Below are 16,320 nucleotides of genomic sequence, written 5' to 3' on the forward strand. Positions count from 1 at the left end.
GTAAAATTCACCTCTGCAGGAACCAGGACCTCCAATTAAAGCAGAGATTCAAGTGTTAACTACAGTTTCACATACAGTATAGTATCAAAAACAACTATACATAATAACTGCAATATGACTACTGCTATTAATGTAAACAAAAAATTGTCCAAATTCAATGCTTCCCTTCCCTTAGATTTTGTTTTTTTAAATTTATTTCCAATTTTGAAAATATAGTAATTACAACAGTCCAGGTCAGTATTATCCCAAACCTGGCCCAACTAAACTCTTTTTATTAGTTGCACATTATAAGGCATTTTACAAAAGTAACTGTTCTTTGGTCTCATTTAAAAGAAGAAAAATAAGGCATGAAGTATATCTGCACTCTTATTAAGACAGAAAAACCACTCAGCAGATCACACCAAAATACTGGGATGCTGAAACTAGTTGTGTTTCCTTGGATTCCAATTCTCTGTGCTTTTATCACTGAAAGAACTTTTCAAATAAAGCTAAAACTGTCAATATGCCAGCTAATTATTCCCTACATGGCATGGTTTGGTTTGTTAAATGCTTGGATTTCAGCTATCACTAGTTCCAAAGCATTTACAGACTGGGTTTTGAGGAACCAGGTCTTGTGGAAGATGCCTTTGCACATGGCCATGGCAGGGGAGGTGGAGCTAGATGATCTTTAAGGTTCCTCTCAATCCAAAGTATTCTAGGATTCTGAGATTCCAAAGAACAATCCAGGCTAGGAAGGAAGAAACTGTTCCATCAGAAGAAGAATGCTCACACTTTTCCTCCACTGACTGCATCTTCTGCCCATGTCAAAACTGCATGAGAGCGCATGAAGACAAGTTCTTAAGCGCCACCAAATTCATTATGCATTTTAGAAAAGTGAACTCCCGTGCCAATATTTAGTTTCAGAATACACAGGGATTATGTGATTAGAATCCCACTGGCTTGCTGGGAGGATTCAGCAAGATAACTACAAATTACTTAGAGGGCTAGTGTCAAAAGGACTTCTGTACTTATTTAGCCTCTGCTCTAGATTACTGACCCACTTATGAAGAGCTAAGCAGTCCTGCTGTGCAATGCCAACACCCACTCCATCTGTTTGCTTCTGCTTTCTCAGAACCCCCATTAGTCTCGTAAGAAGTTGTGTTAATTACCACATGAGCAGATTTTGTGTAGTACACACAGGATCAGCCTCCCTCAGTGTGCAGTCACCTTGACAAACAGCACAAGAGCAGAATAAACCTGATTCAGCACGATTATCAATGACACACAGAGTAAAAAATGCAGACTTCTGAGTAGGTGATTTAAGACAACTTTTGTTCAAGCCGCTTCTCAGTTTTGTGAAAGGTCCGTGGGAGTTTAGATGCTTTAAGGTTCAATGATGAAAAAGTATACTAGAGTTAAACACTGTATCGAACCCTCTGGAAATCTCCCAGGGGACCAGAAACTTGTGGAACTGCAACTGAAACTTTTTTTTTTTTTTTTTTTGAGGGAATAATGCAACAGTGACAAACAGAAGCATCTCACAATAGTTGTCAATATCTACACCGAATTAAAAAGCAGTAATAAGTAAAACTAAAGCTAGCTCAAAAAAAACCAACACACACAAAATCCCTCCCCAAACAGAACAACATTTGGAAAGCTAGCCCAGCTGTCACATCAGAACTGCATCTCAGCAGCTTGGCACCACAAACTTCCTGCTGACTAGTAAGGAAAATGTTTCAAATTCAGCATTTTATTATTTATCCCTGCTGATCTGCAGATCTTTAAGACATTCATTAAAGTGGGTCTCAAGCAGTGGTTTCATTAACTTACTAAATCCAAGAACAGAAACTCCAAGAAGTCATTACAGTACTGAGTTGACATTTGTTACTTCTTGGGAACCCACACTACTGCTGTCAAAGTAATATCAACAATACAAAACCCAGCTATGAAATTCAAATTCTGTATGGCATTGCTGGCAACCCTGATATCACCCTCCCCATTAATGCCAAAAACACTTCTTGATTTAAAATTAAACCCTGTGTAATAGCCAACACCTGCAAAGAACTCTTCCTGGCTTACTCCTATGGTCCTCAAGGAGTAAAATCCAGGTCCAGTTCTCTCTACAGCTCAGTGAAGGACAGAACAGCAAGAACTGCTGGTTACAAAATATTTGTATTCTATTTTAATTATTTTTTGTGGCTACTTTAGCACAAAAGGTCACAAAAGCATACTCAAGTCTACTCAAGAAATAATGACATATTAGGATACCATTTGTATCTTCTAACAAAATCCGTTGTAGACATCTGTTTTTCTGAAGCAATAATATCTACTGCTTCAGGATCACTGTAGGAGAGCTCTATAAAATCCAAGAGCTCTGGAACCTCGATAGACATTTTATACCATGTGTGTTTAACTTCTGTCATATGAAATAACTTCCAATTAAGCACTTCATCTTAGTAAAGACTTGCTAAATGTATTGAGTCATCTCAAGAAATATACAACCTTACAGGTTCCAATCTTAGTCTGCTGATAATACACTAAGACAGAAAGCACTATATGTTCCTTAATCAATTGTTTCCATCTGGCAAAAGGAAACAGAAGGGAAAGCCAGAAATTTCGGGCATATTCTAGGTAAGAAACAAAAGGTGAACAGAGAAGGGAAAGATAAAGAATGAAAATAGTCATTAATTCAGGGCATACTCAATGACTTTCCCAGACAGCTGTGTCAAATCGAAAACAGAATGCTGAAACTACTATCAGATAACAGCCACAACACATCTGATATATGGAATTATTAGTGACACCAGTCAAATCTAGTTTGCGCTATGATTAATACGAGGTTTAAAAGTAGCTAGGATGAATGTGTTAATACAGAAATGAAGTTCATAAACCAGATGTAGTCCCTCTCCCCTATAAATAATTTTAGTGTCAAGTGACTTAAGAACCCAGGAAAGTGAGATCCTCTAACTTTTTCAGGGAAAAACATACCTGTGAAGTGATTTGAGACTTCTGTCACACACAGAGAGCTTGCTCAGGCACCCCAGTGGGATTTAAGTGCAACATGAATCAAGAGCAGACTGCATTATACTTACAAACACAACCCTTGCTCTCGCACAGCAGTTGCTATGAATTAAGCTGGGAAAGTCAAAGGGGTAGAATGCAAGTTGTTCACCTAAATGTTTATACATATCAGGAGCAGAAGAGCAATTCTAGGAATACTCCAAGTTATTAAACAAAGTGTTTTCATTAAACAATAACAATAATTACAGTAAATAAACTGGCCTTCAGACAATCTGCCTCCAAAGATAAAATTTCCCTTCAAAAGGGAGAATGGAGACAGCTTGTACAATTTAAACTAGCAAACACAACTGAAAATAACTACATTACTGAAGTGTTGACCAAGGAAAAACTAGTCTTTTTGTATTTTTTAGAGAGAAAGTGTTGGCTCAAGTATGTCCCCCCTCCCCAAGTATAGACAAGGTTATTAAATAAAAACATAAGGCAGTGCTACAAACTAAGAGAAGTGTTAAATATCATCAAAACACACACAAACAGGACCCTACACAGCAAGGAAAGTTGAAATGTAACAAAATTGTGACTTCACAAAGCATGTGATTCAGTTATAAGCAAGCACTGTATTAATCCAACACAAGTTATAAATAATTTTAAAGAACCAAAGCATGCAACTGTTTTTTTCAATCATTTGTTCACAGAAGGTCTGAGCATCAATTTAGTCATTTCCTACATGGCTGTAACAATTTCAAATAGAACATCACTTACCTTGGTATTGTCACACATTTTGTATTGCAATTCTGAGTGGTAATTGCCTTCTCAAGCTCATCCAGCTGTCCTGTTTTCTTCAGTTTCTTGACCAAGCTTTTCACTGCCTTCTCACACCACTTTTCCTCCTGACCATTCTGCTCACCACCACCAGCCCCTGCAGTGCCACCAGCAGATTTTTTCCACCCTAGAAGTCTCTTCACAACTGGTGGAGTGAATGGCAATATGGACATGACTTTCACCACACAGGACACTCAGCAAGCAACGAACTGGAGATTCCTGTGTGATCCCTAAAAACACAAACCAAAACAAGAGACACATTAGCCTGAAGTTTTACATGGAACAACCACCTGCCTGCTTCAGGACCTTTCACTGACAAATGCCACAGGACACTTCATTCCAAAACAAAACAAAACAAAAAAAACTAGTGTATCACAGTCGTTCATCAATAAAGACCAAGTTTGCTGTCGACTCTTCAGCAGCTAACGCAGACCAAAATTACTGTTAGAAGTTCAAGTCTTTCCAGACTAAAGCAAACTTCAGCAAATACAGAAGGTAATTTGAGTCTAGCTTTGTAACTAGGCTAGCAAGTTTTAGTAATTTATTACTATTTTCCACAAGAGATTGACAAATTGCATATACATATATATGCGTCCTGCTCATCTCCAAATTAATTTAGCAAGTGATTTTTGCATTTGGAAGGTGATTTAGTCATTACAAATTGATATAAAAACCTGCCAACGGCCAACCATTTCACAAATCTTCTCATTTTGTTTGTCATGTTTTAAGTAACTACCAATTTTTTTTCCATGGGGGGACACCAATTTCAAATTCCCCAAAGTCTAGTACTATGTCTATTCCCCTCAAAAATTCAGTAGCCTACAGATAATGAATCTTCTCAGCTGGCAGCCCTTAAAATCAAGTTCACTAAAAGGAACAGTTCAATTGAAATTCACTAAAGGAACAGCTGAAATCTTAATTTGCAAGCATCAGGGTAGTAAAACTGTGTTTTCAATTTTAAAAGCCTTTCATTTAGTGTAACTACCTGATCGGGATATTAATATAAAATTAAATATTAAAAGGGATGCTGAAACTGGAGCTATGTTTAGCATTCACTGCAATACACACTTCAAATCACTTAAAAGAGAAATGATAGCCACTTAGAAAAGAGCATCTTGCTTTTGCAGCTTCCATTAGGCTAGTTTTAGGCATTAAAATAAAATACCTGAAATCAAGAGACAGACAGCTGCTAGAAATTGCTCACGAACTTTAATGGTCCTATGGATGAAAGCATAGCTTTGAAGTCAAAAATGATCCCATTTCCAGGCAGCAAATAGGCATTTGAACTCCAGAAAGTTCCCATATTCCCAAACTGTGTAAGTTAGTTCAGTCAGCTGAAAATACCTTGTTTTAGCTAAAAGTTAACACTACCTTCAGGCTAGTTAATTTGAGCTTTGGAGGCAGCTAACGTGCCTCTCCAACCTGTACAGGCACACTCCCCACATCTATCCAAAATATACCAACTTCATCTTATTCAAGTTGCCCACCTGCACAACAGCATGACTTGAGGTACTTCAGGCTGCAGCATTCATGGCTAATTTATGCCTTGTCACATCTTTGCAGTTTCAGTGAGGGCCAAGTCAACAAACTTGACAACTAATCAAAGATTACATTCTACAGGTAATTTAAGTCGTAACTTTGCAACTTCCACAAAACAGAACATTCAGTAGGCATGACATTTCAGTTTCAAATAAAATATATCTCCATAAAACAGTTCCTCAGAGCACACAAAAATATGACTGAAGTAAGCAATGTAGTTTTCTGGGGTCAAGGAGACAGAGGTTCTAATTAACAGGGATCAAGATCAACACTGAATTTTATGCAAGCCATTGAAACTACTCCATCCTAAATCACAGAATCACTGTGGGAATGGACTGTTAAAAATCATCTTGTTGCACTTTCTTCCACAGGCAGGGACACCTTCCACTATCCCAGGATGCTCCAAGCCCCATCCAACCTGGCCTGCAAAACTTCCAGGGATGGAGCAGCCACAACTTTTCTGGGCAACCTGTGTCAGGACCTAACCACCTTCAGAGGCAACAATTTCTTCCTGATACCCAATCCAGATCAACCCTCTCTGTTTTAAACTGTTGTACACTTTTTGTCAGTAGAGGCCCTGGTAAAAAGTTAAAGCATTCATTTTCACACAAGGCTATAGAGAAATTTCCCTATTCCAATAATATCAAATTATTACTGAATTGTCCCCAGTAACTCCAACTGCAGGTTTTGCTGAGCACTGTATCGGAGGCCTGGCTACAGCAAACAAGAAAAATAAACTGAATAAACAACATTTTAAAACGAAACACTGACTCAGACACTCAGGGTGTAGTATCATAAGGAGTGACGCTAACACAACAGCTCCTTGACACAGGAAGCCCAGCTCTCCTTCCTTTCTCCCCTGTGGCACCACCACTGCTAATGCTCTTCAACAAAACTTCAGCCAGGTAAGAGTAAAAGCCCATCAATTTTCTCGGGTTTTTGCCAAACTAGTTCCCTTTCAAGCTAACAAGCTGCTAACACATGGTACTGATGTACTACAAGTGATGTCAGATGAATATTACAGGAGTGAGGAAAGAGAACTCCAGCCTCACACTTCAACTGCAGTGCTAGTGTTGACTGCATAGCTGGAAATGTGCTTTAATTTAAATCATTTATTATGGTGACAAAGCCAAATTAAGCAGCCTGACATGTTCTGAACCATTTGAGGGCCAGGCAGTGAGACACATTAGACCCCCAATGAGTACACTAAGCAGCTCCAGAGATTAAACACACAGGCTTGCACGGCCTCCACTGGTTGAAGAAACACACTTGATTTCTAAAACCAGGAGCAGCAGTCACTGGGAGCTTTATAAAAGTACTTCAGCCTTTGAGCAAGGCAAGCATTGGGTACTTCAGAGGCACACACAATAAATTCAGAAAGACTGTACTAAAGGAGAAAACCTCTTTGGCTTTTAAGACCCTGTTTCAAAGAGCAGTAATTGACAGTGTAATATCTGAACTATTAAATTCAGCACCAACAGATGTAGGCAATCAAGTACCACTATCATTGCTGATCCACACACCAATTCTTATCCTTATCTGAGTATTTTCTGTTCTTCAGCTTCAAATTTGACACCTTTCAGTGCCACAGAATACTCCTTTGACTGTCAGCCTTATAAAACACAGACTTCAGAAAGGTCTCATTTACTACCAGGGTGGTAAATAGCCTCTTGCAGAGCCTATTCTTCCAGGCCCTCCAAACATTCTCAATGCTCTTATCCAATTTTTCAGCTTTTTAATACTCCCTGTGATGAGGTGTTCAATTTTGCAGTATTATCTCCCCTAAGATAGAAATATAATTTTCGGTATTGTCTGGTGGTGCGTATTTTTTTTTTTTAACAAAGATTTGCCTTTCTGCTTCAAATGCACATTGAGTGACTTAAGTCTTGGAGCACGAATAAATTTAGAAATTCCATACATTTCAGTTTTTCTCCATATATGAACCCTCATGTTATTTTGACATACTTGGAAGAAAATAAATTTTTAGAAAATCTCTTTTCGCATTTCCAAAAGATTACAGGCTCAGACCGAACTAATCAGAAATTCTCAGATACTATACTTAGTTTCACACAGTTGCTTACAAGATGTGTGCCCATCCAGTTTCTGCAGAACATGTCAGAAAGCACCAATTGATTTGTTACCTCCATGAAAAATAGCTGTAAAAAAACCCAGAACACCAAGAGACACATTTAAAGAGCCCTTTCTAACAATGAGTTTTGCAGCTTAGCAGCTATTTAACAAAAACACAACATACATCACAGCTGCAGGCTAGGAGTCTGGGAGGCTTAAACTAACATCTTCCTTCTAGCTATTGTTTTGCCGTATCAGGGATTTGCCAGGAGTTACCAATAAGAATTTCAGTAAGTTATTTCAGTAGTGGCCCTGTATTTTTCAAAGGGTGAGCAGAGAGAATGTGACACAAGTAGGACAGGACTTCATTCAGCTTAATACTTCAGCTGATTGTGAGTGTTTCAGCCACCTTAATTTATGAAAAAAAAAGCACTCTGCTCCAATCCTAGAGAAGACAGTGCAAACTGGAAGGCACGAGTGGGCTGAATTGAGAGCAATTTGGATAAATGGAGATTTTGCAATGAAAAAGCAGCAATGGTGCATCCAGCCCTGTGCTCCAAAGGTTCCTAAGGTGGCAAAAGGACATGCTACTCAAGGAAAGCATATGAGCCTGGTTGTTTTCTGCAGTCCACTCTCCTCATAATCCTTCAGCAATTTAAAGTGTTAAAACACAACATTAAAGGCTACATTGCTACTTACTCCTGTCAGAAGCAATTTATGGACTTGCTGTCCACAAATTCATCTAACCACCTTCTGAACATGCCTTCACAATCTCTTGTGGCAAACTGCACTAGCATTTAACTGTCCACTATTAAAAGAACTACTTTTAGTAATTTAATTTACTCCCTTCCTAGTTTCAGAAAGTCAATCTTGTTCTACCACTTAAAACTTTGCTGAAGAATTATTTGTATTCACCTGGTCTGCAAGCTTCACCACACTGTACACTTGAATCAGATCCCTCCCTGAAATGAGAGGGCTCTTGTCACAAAGAAACTATCTGAACACAGCTCACACAGTTTGGGATGTTCCCCTGGAGAGATGCCAAGCCTGAAAGCTTTACTTCTTCAATTAAATTACAAGTACTTGAAAACACTGCAATAAGGACTACTCTAAGGACCGAAGAAAAGAAATTTTATCAGCCTAAGGTTATCTATGCACTTATCCCTTTGGTCATATTATCCTAAAGCTACCAGTATTATATTATTATTATATTTAATATAATAAAAATATAATTGATATAATAATATAATTTATATTATTATAATTTAAATAAAAAGTACAAAGACAGAAATTTACACCTCATGAGGAACTAGAGACAGAAGGCAGGATGCACATGTCTGCTGCAGAACATCTGTCAGGAGCTCAAATAAAAATAAGGAGCCCTAGACCTGCATTTGGTTCTACCTGTACCCACCCAGATGGTATCAGAAACACTTTGTTCATACCAATGGGTTTAGCAGTCACTGTAAAAGTTCATTTTTGACCAGCAAATCCCATTTCTATTCATCAGTTATAACTTCTACCTTCAAATGGATATAGTAATAGAAGAAGCTCTGATCTCATAAAGAACAGTAATTGCACACACTGCTGCTGCTGACACTTGCCTCTTACTTAAAAACATTCCTCTAGATTTTTGCCTTCTTCATCCACTAAAAAAACAACTCAACAAAACATGCTCTTCCCCCAAATGCACACAGAACACAATCCTTACCAATGCAGCAAGAAACATTTCCACATTGCTAAAATAGCCTCAGATTAAATACATGCTGAATATACATATTCTCTTATTTGAAGCGTTTCTTTGTGATACCCTTGTAGTTTACAGCCAACCTCCTCAAAAACACTGAGTGCTCACAGCCTTTGCTTTCAAAAGGAGCTCACATGTGCTTTATCTTTGGTCTCTTTTGCACCATGACCCCTTTGCTCTCTTCTGCTGAGGCCCAATCTGATCTCTTTTTCCTTCCTGTGTACCACTTCCAATATCCACTATAGCACACCAAGATTCAGGGACTCTGTGAGTAACTGTAGGGAGATTTTCAAGATCCCTTTCCAAGCTCAACTTGTCGCTGAACTAGTAGTACCAAGTCAGCAGTGTGCTCCATAGCAGAAAACTTCTATTTCATCGCTTTCCATCCCAAGTCCATCTCTGGACTGTGCCTTCAAACTGCAGCTATGGATACTCAGGGAGTACTCACTGTTACCCAGAAAGGTACAAAAGTTTCTTTAGATTGCTGGAACACAGAGAGTATGTGCTGTTACTCCCAACAGATTAAGACTGGCAAAGCTACAAATTGCCTAACTTTGGTGGTATTTGTTTCATCTCTGCCCCCACAGCATATCTCGGCTCCCTGATACACACATGTTTCTGTAGTTGGTCAAACAGTGTCATAGTTGGCAACTTCTGAAGTCAAAGTTTGAGTCATGTCTGCTATTATTCCATTCTACTGTGGTTCTCTGGAACAAGTATTAAATATTAAGCCCATGATCCCAGCAATAAACTAAGCATAAAAGATGAAGAAAACCTTAAGGGCAGCATGCTAGCAGACTAAAATCTTCAAGGGAAATTTTCCTTTCCTGAGTGTCTGGAACATACTATAAACACACTGGTGCTACCAAAAATGCCAAGTGATTTCTGGCTAATTTATTCTAAAGCCTTATGCAACATATTTCATATCAGTCTGCTTATTCACCTTAAACTTGAAATAAAGAAATCTGATCTTGCCTGGTTTTACTAGAAGTATTCTGGCTTAGAAGAATTTCATTTGCAAGAAGTCTTCTGGAATAAAGAGGACAGAAGTTAAGCTCCTGAGGAAAGAAGATCGAGGAAAGTAATTTCTGGTATTTGAGAGAATGTCTATAAACTCATCTCCTCCCTATTTTAGTCCCATTTTTGAGATTTTTTTCAAAGGCAATGTTTTTTTAATTACTCCTGGAATCTGGGCAAGATTCTTTATCAACTTCACCAAGTGCACAACAAGTACCTGAATTCAGTATGAACTTCAAACTAAAATCAAAGGCAGTGTTTCCCATTTCAGATAGAACACACTCTAGCTTAAATCACTCAGTGGAATGGACAAGGGAAGTCTATTGTACCCACCACTCCCACCAAAAACTGCCTTTCAAGATTGCAGAAGGGCTAACTCTTTCATTTCCTACGAAAAGACACCTGCTTTTGTTATACCTTCCTGAAGAACCATCACCAAAAAATAAAAATTATATGATGCTCATTCTTACCTCCTCATACTCAGGTCAGAGTAGGGCAATATTCCCTTGCTGGCGTTTGGGTGTTGGGGTTTGTTTTGGTTTTTCTTTTGGAAGGGGAGCTCATCCCTACTGAGTAACGCCATCAGACTCCAGTTTAGGTTTTCAGCCAATCACCCCAGTAGGGGGGGTGGCTCTGGACAACTCCCATCCCAAGGAGCTCAGCCCAGCTCAGAGACCAGAGTCCCGAGCAGCAAGAGCAAGGTCCTGGTTCTGTTTTGACACAGGTTGATGAAGTTCAAGGCATGATGCTTGTGACCTTGGAGGGCAGGAGGAGAAAAGGGATTTCCTCTTCTGGGCCAGCTTTAGCGTGAGAAATTGAAACATGCCTATACAGAGACTCAATTTACACATTCATTTTTAACCTTAAGCATAGTATTGCAATGCATCTTGAGACTCTACATAACTGTACTCATTAAAAACATAGTTATTCACCTATTTATGACTGTACATCTCACTTACTCCATGAAGCCTGTTTATGAATCGAATTAGAAAACCCAAATTCCTCATATACAGAAAAACAAGAATGAACATGATCTTAAAAAAGCTTGGGAAGCTGGATTTTTCTTCAATTCCTAAGGGCTACCTCAAATTGTAGCCAATGCACTAATAAAAAGCTGTACTGCTATTAAAAAAAAAAAAAAGATTAGCACTCCATCTAACACATGTGCTCATGGCATACTAAAATTGCCTGCAACAGGAGAAATGAGAAGGAAGAGCTGCTAATTTTACTGACCTTTGATTAAAGTACTGGAAACCCCTATGTATTTTGGCAACTCCTCTCAAATTGCAGAATAGGAAAACTATCTCAACTGCAGTTGACCAATCCACCTGTCTCTGCAAAGATGCAAAATTCTTCCACTAATTTAGTATTATGAACAACATCAGAGTACTGCTTCTTAAAACTCAAAGGACATTAACACCTCCAGAAAAGCAGTGATTAAGCACTCCAAAACACAGCAGTTTAAGCCCTTCTCACCTCATTAATTTTGACTAAAATTTTCCATGTGCAATAGGCAAGTGTCATTTCATTATTTTAGAAAATAAATACTCCAGGGCTAAATTTGACAGGAATATTCACAGAGCTGCTATCAGTTACCTAGGTACCTGTTTCAGTTTACAGCTTAGCAGCTCCTCCACTTTGTTAAAGCCCAAACAATTGCATTTAACAATTAGTTAATGCAAGTTCACTTTCAATAGAGGCCTAGTGTTCTCAGACAAGCCAGCCCCCCATCCCCTTGATAAACAGGGTTCCATTATGTTATGTATCTGATGTTAACCTCTTATTGCTCCAGGGTTTTAAACCAAGCTTGAGTCCCAGACTAAACTGAAAGGAGACTCAGGAGCTCCCCTCTCGCAGTCTCTGCTTGGTCTTGCTTCACACTGAGCCTTCAAACACATAATTTTAGTAAAAAGTCGTCTGGAATGAAGGCTCACTGTTTGCATTGGAATTACTGTTACTGGAAGTGGAGAGGAATTTTTAGGAAGATTTTCTGCAGTAGCCAACTTCTTCTAGCTCAGAGAGTATTGAGCACAGGGCTGCCTGTACGCTCCATTCTATTACAAAAACCTAATCCCATCGCATGACCTGCAGCAATTCAGTTAACAAATCAACAATTACAAATATTTTGGCAAAGTAAGCTTAGGTATTGTTTGCCTCTCGGCACAGTTCACAACCAGTTTATGGCTTTATGATAAAAGTCATTAAATCCAATCTGAAAAGCAGAATTTACAGCTCACTTAGCAAGTCAGGCCCATAAATGGATGCTTTCAACTACAGGGCATTTACATGCACAACCATTAAGGCAGCACTGAATACATTTGAAAACTCTGGAATACTTTTTATAATAATTAAAACTTTGCGTACTGTTCTTTATACAAACAAAACTTAGGAATCTGCTTCAGTCTCAAGCAGAGCTCAGATTCATTGTTACCCAGAAAATACTATGAAGCCTGTTCTCCCAGTACTTTTGTGGGAAAGGGATTAGAGAGATGGAAACAAGGTTTTTTAAAGTTGCCCTCAGTAGCAGGGAGGGTTTTTTGAGCTCCAATAAATTCAATTATATCAACTGGTGCTCAAGACTTCTGAAAGATCAAGTGGAACAGGAAGATGGAGAAGAACCCAGGGAGAACCTTTCATTTGAAGGTTTGCTGTGCAATTCCAGTGTATTTGATTTTGTTGGGGAAGCTAGCTGCTGGGTGGAAGGAAACAAGAGAACAGTTCAGAGACCAATTCTTTAACCTAATTTTTTAAGTTATCCTGGTTTTTTACTGTGAAACAGAACCTCGGGAAAGCTGATGAACTCTTCTCCAAGGTTCTATCACGCCCATCCAGCCTCCTCAATAAAGAAAACTGGATCTTCAAACACTTACACTTTTGGGGACTGTTGGTGTGTCTGACCAACACAGCTGCAGAGCAAAAATCAGGTGCCAGGTTACTCTTTTCAACACCCCAATATGCTGTTCAACATATGTTCAGACTCATCTCTAAGTGAAAACCACCTTAAACAAGACCCTCCCCTTCCACTTTGTAAAGGCATTTGTAACCAATGTTATCTTTCATCATGATAGTGCTAAGCAAAGGGGGGAAGGGACTTCACAAACACCTCCTTTACTCACACCCTCATCCCCCTCGAATTCACCGGAGCCTGTAAACGTTAGAAGTTTGAAAGCTGTGTCTCAGAAGCAGCACACACACAACCCACTCACGCACCAACACCTCGACAAAGCATGAGAAAATCTAAACAAGCAACCTCGCTCTGCTGGCCTTTCACCTCAACCAGAGGGTGTTTCTTTTCCAGCCTGGAGAACCGAGCAACAACTAATAAGTCCGTCACTACAGAGTCCAGCCCCCAGAGAAATAATGTCATGAATCAGTTTGAAAGTACAGCTCTCCAGGCTAAGACAGAACACTTAGGAAAAGACAAACCTGCTGTTACTTGCGGTCTCCTAACAAGCTATTATTATTATTATAATAAATCTCTCGCTACCAATGGACTCTAACTCATTTATACCCATGGCCAGTGACAGCATGAGCTCCACACACAATATACACAGGCTGCATTTTTTGGAGACCCTTGCTTTGGTAAACCCAGTAAACAAACTTTTTCCTAATGCTATCTCACTCACAAGCGATTGAAAAGAGCACAACACGTGTTGGGTTTTTCTCAGTCAGAAACTGTGATGGACAACCAAAGAAACACAAGACCAGCCTGCAGCCTGAATCCCAGCTGCTCAATAGCTCTCCACAATCATCACAAGAGCTCTTCACTCATTCACACACTTTTTTCCATTCTTTTATTTCCCCAGAGCGAAGACTAAAAGACCATGCTGTATTGCACTTCTCCTCCCCTCCACAAAAAGAAAAAAAAACAACCAACCCTACAAACAGGAACTCCACAACTCTCCACAACCACTTGCCCCTATCACGACACAGCTTCCCCCGTGCACTTATCAAGTCAGATGAGACACTCACCAGGCTGTGCTTGTTTACAAACACCACCAAGGGATGGAGCTTCTCTGGGCAACCTGTTGTCAGTGCCTCACTACACTTTCAGGGAGGAATATCTCCCAGTATCCCACCGACCCCTGCCCTCTCACAACACATAGATTGCTGCAGCATTAAAGGCATGAATAAAACCACTAATCTCAAGTCCTGTCTCACACGGGCTATGTGTATTCTATACCCGCAGCCCTGCAAACAAGGAGAGGGGACAGACAAAAGGATGAGGTGAAGCCCCACAATCCCAAACACAAACTTCTAGCTTCAAACACAACTCCTCACCCCACACCGCTCCTGACTTTCTCCTCCAAAACTCCACGGAGTTTCGCACATCTAACCCTGACTGCACGTCCAGGAGGCACACGGGGTGTCCTGTGCAGCACTAAGAGCTGGACGCGATGATCCTCGGGGGCCCTTTCCAGCTCGGGATATTCCGCAGACCCCTGCAAGGAAAACACATCGGGCACGGAGGGAGGGAGCGGGGGAGAGAAGGAACCGCAAAACTTCTTTATTCCTCCCTCCCCTCACCCACACATACACACGGCCAGCACAGCGCGGCCCTCCCATCACCGCCCGGGGGTAATGCCGGCGGGAGCAGGATAACCCAGCCCGGGTCCCACCACAACAAAAAGGGCGAGGGCGTAGGGAGGCGCCCCCGGCCCCGCTGGGACCAGGCCCGGACGGTTTCTCACGGCCCGCGCAGCGCCAGCGGAGCGACCCTGCCCATCAGACAGGGACCCCGGACACGGCATCCACCAGCACCTACCGGGATCCACCAGGATCCACCGCGAGCCACCGCTCCTCTCCTTCTTCCTCCTCTCCTCTTCCTTATCCTCCTCCGTCTCTCCGAGTGCTATGCGGCCGCCGCCTCTTCCCTCAGTGTTACCTCCTCTGAGGGCCTGCCCCCCGAGGCACCCCGCCCCCGGCACTGGGCGGGGAAGCCGCCCATTGGTCGTGTTTATCTTCCCTTTAAGGAGCCGCACTGCGATTGGGCAACGGGTCTAATTGGCAGTCAGAATCACCAATGGTATGCCCGCAGCGCTAAAAAAAAAAAGACAAGGGAAGGGGAGTGGAAGAAACAGGCGTGAGGCGAAGGGAGGCGGGTCGAGGTCACAGCGTTCATTGGTTGGATTGGTTGTCAGTCACAGACCGCGCACCCGCCGCGGGAGGTTGATCGCGGCTCATCGGAGGTTTGAGTGAGCTGTACCGGCGCAGCCGCAGTGCGGCGCTCCGGTTCCGTGTCCTTCCGCAGCGGGCACTGAGCGATCCGAGAAAAAGTGCATGGGTTCCCGGAGGGAATTGCCGCTGGGGTCCAGCTGGGATCTGCCTGGCTGGGCAGTGGCACCTGGCTCCTACCGGCAACAGGGTGACACCACGAACAGGGCAATGCCCGTCCCCTGGGCTGGCACTGCTGGGACACCTCCAGTGCTGGGGACAGCTCTGGGACCCTCAGGACAAGAGAGACAGCGAGGGGCTGGAGCGTGTCCAGGGAAGGGAACGGAGCTGGGGAAGGGGCTGGAGCCCCAGGAGAGGCTGAGGGAGCTGGGAAAGGGGCTGAGCCTGGAGAAAAGGAGGCTCAGGGGGGACCTTGTGGCTCTGCACAACTCCCTGACAGGAGGGGACAGCCGGGGGGGATTTGGGATTTTATCCCAGGGACCAGGGACAGGAGGAGAGGGAACGGCCTCAGGCTGGGCCAGGGGAGGATCTGGTTGGAAATTGGGGAAAATTCTTTCATGGAAAGGACTGTCCAGCCCTGGCACTGCTGACCAGGGCAATGGTGGAATCCCCATCCCTGCAGGTATTTCAAAGCCATATGGATGTGGCACTCGGGGAGATGGGTTGGGGTAGCCTTGGCAGTGCTGGAGGAGCAGTTGGACTCACTGGTCTTGGAGGGCTTCTCCAGCCTAAACAATTTTGCAGTTCTAAATAAATTCAATTAAATTCAGCGCTGCCTAAAGCTCCATGTCCCACAATGGCACCACAGTTCCAGGCCAGGGTTCCCAAGGTGTGACATGGACACAAGGCAGCCCCAGAGCCTTCCCAACCTCCCTCTGCTGCCTGCACCCCAAACTCGGTAACTCTTAACACAGCCTTTCCCCCCAATATGTTGGGGGTTTTTTTAGATATAA

General features: G+C 41.9%; 1 protein-coding gene across 2 annotated transcripts in view; it reads right to left on the minus strand.

The window, feature by feature from the left end:
- SMAD2 (SMAD family member 2) overlaps window positions 1–15,041 on the minus strand; it is a 49,476-nt gene extending 34,435 nt beyond the window's left edge. For both annotated transcript variants that reach the window (XM_062512676.1, XM_062512675.1), the window contains exons 1-2: window positions 14,958–15,041; window positions 3,760–4,049 (exon numbers count right to left, since the gene is read on the minus strand). In XM_062512676.1, coding sequence (XP_062368660.1) covers window positions 3,760–3,992 — 233 coding nt within the window. In that variant the 5' untranslated portion in view covers window positions 3,993–4,049; window positions 14,958–15,041. The remainder of the gene's footprint in view (window positions 1–3,759; window positions 4,050–14,957) is intronic.
- Between the last annotated feature and the right edge of the window lie 1,279 nt (window positions 15,042–16,320).

This window comes from Cinclus cinclus, chromosome Z, assembly GCF_963662255.1.
Source record: "Cinclus cinclus chromosome Z, bCinCin1.1, whole genome shotgun sequence".
Classification (NCBI taxonomy): Eukaryota; Metazoa; Chordata; class Aves; order Passeriformes; family Cinclidae; genus Cinclus; species Cinclus cinclus.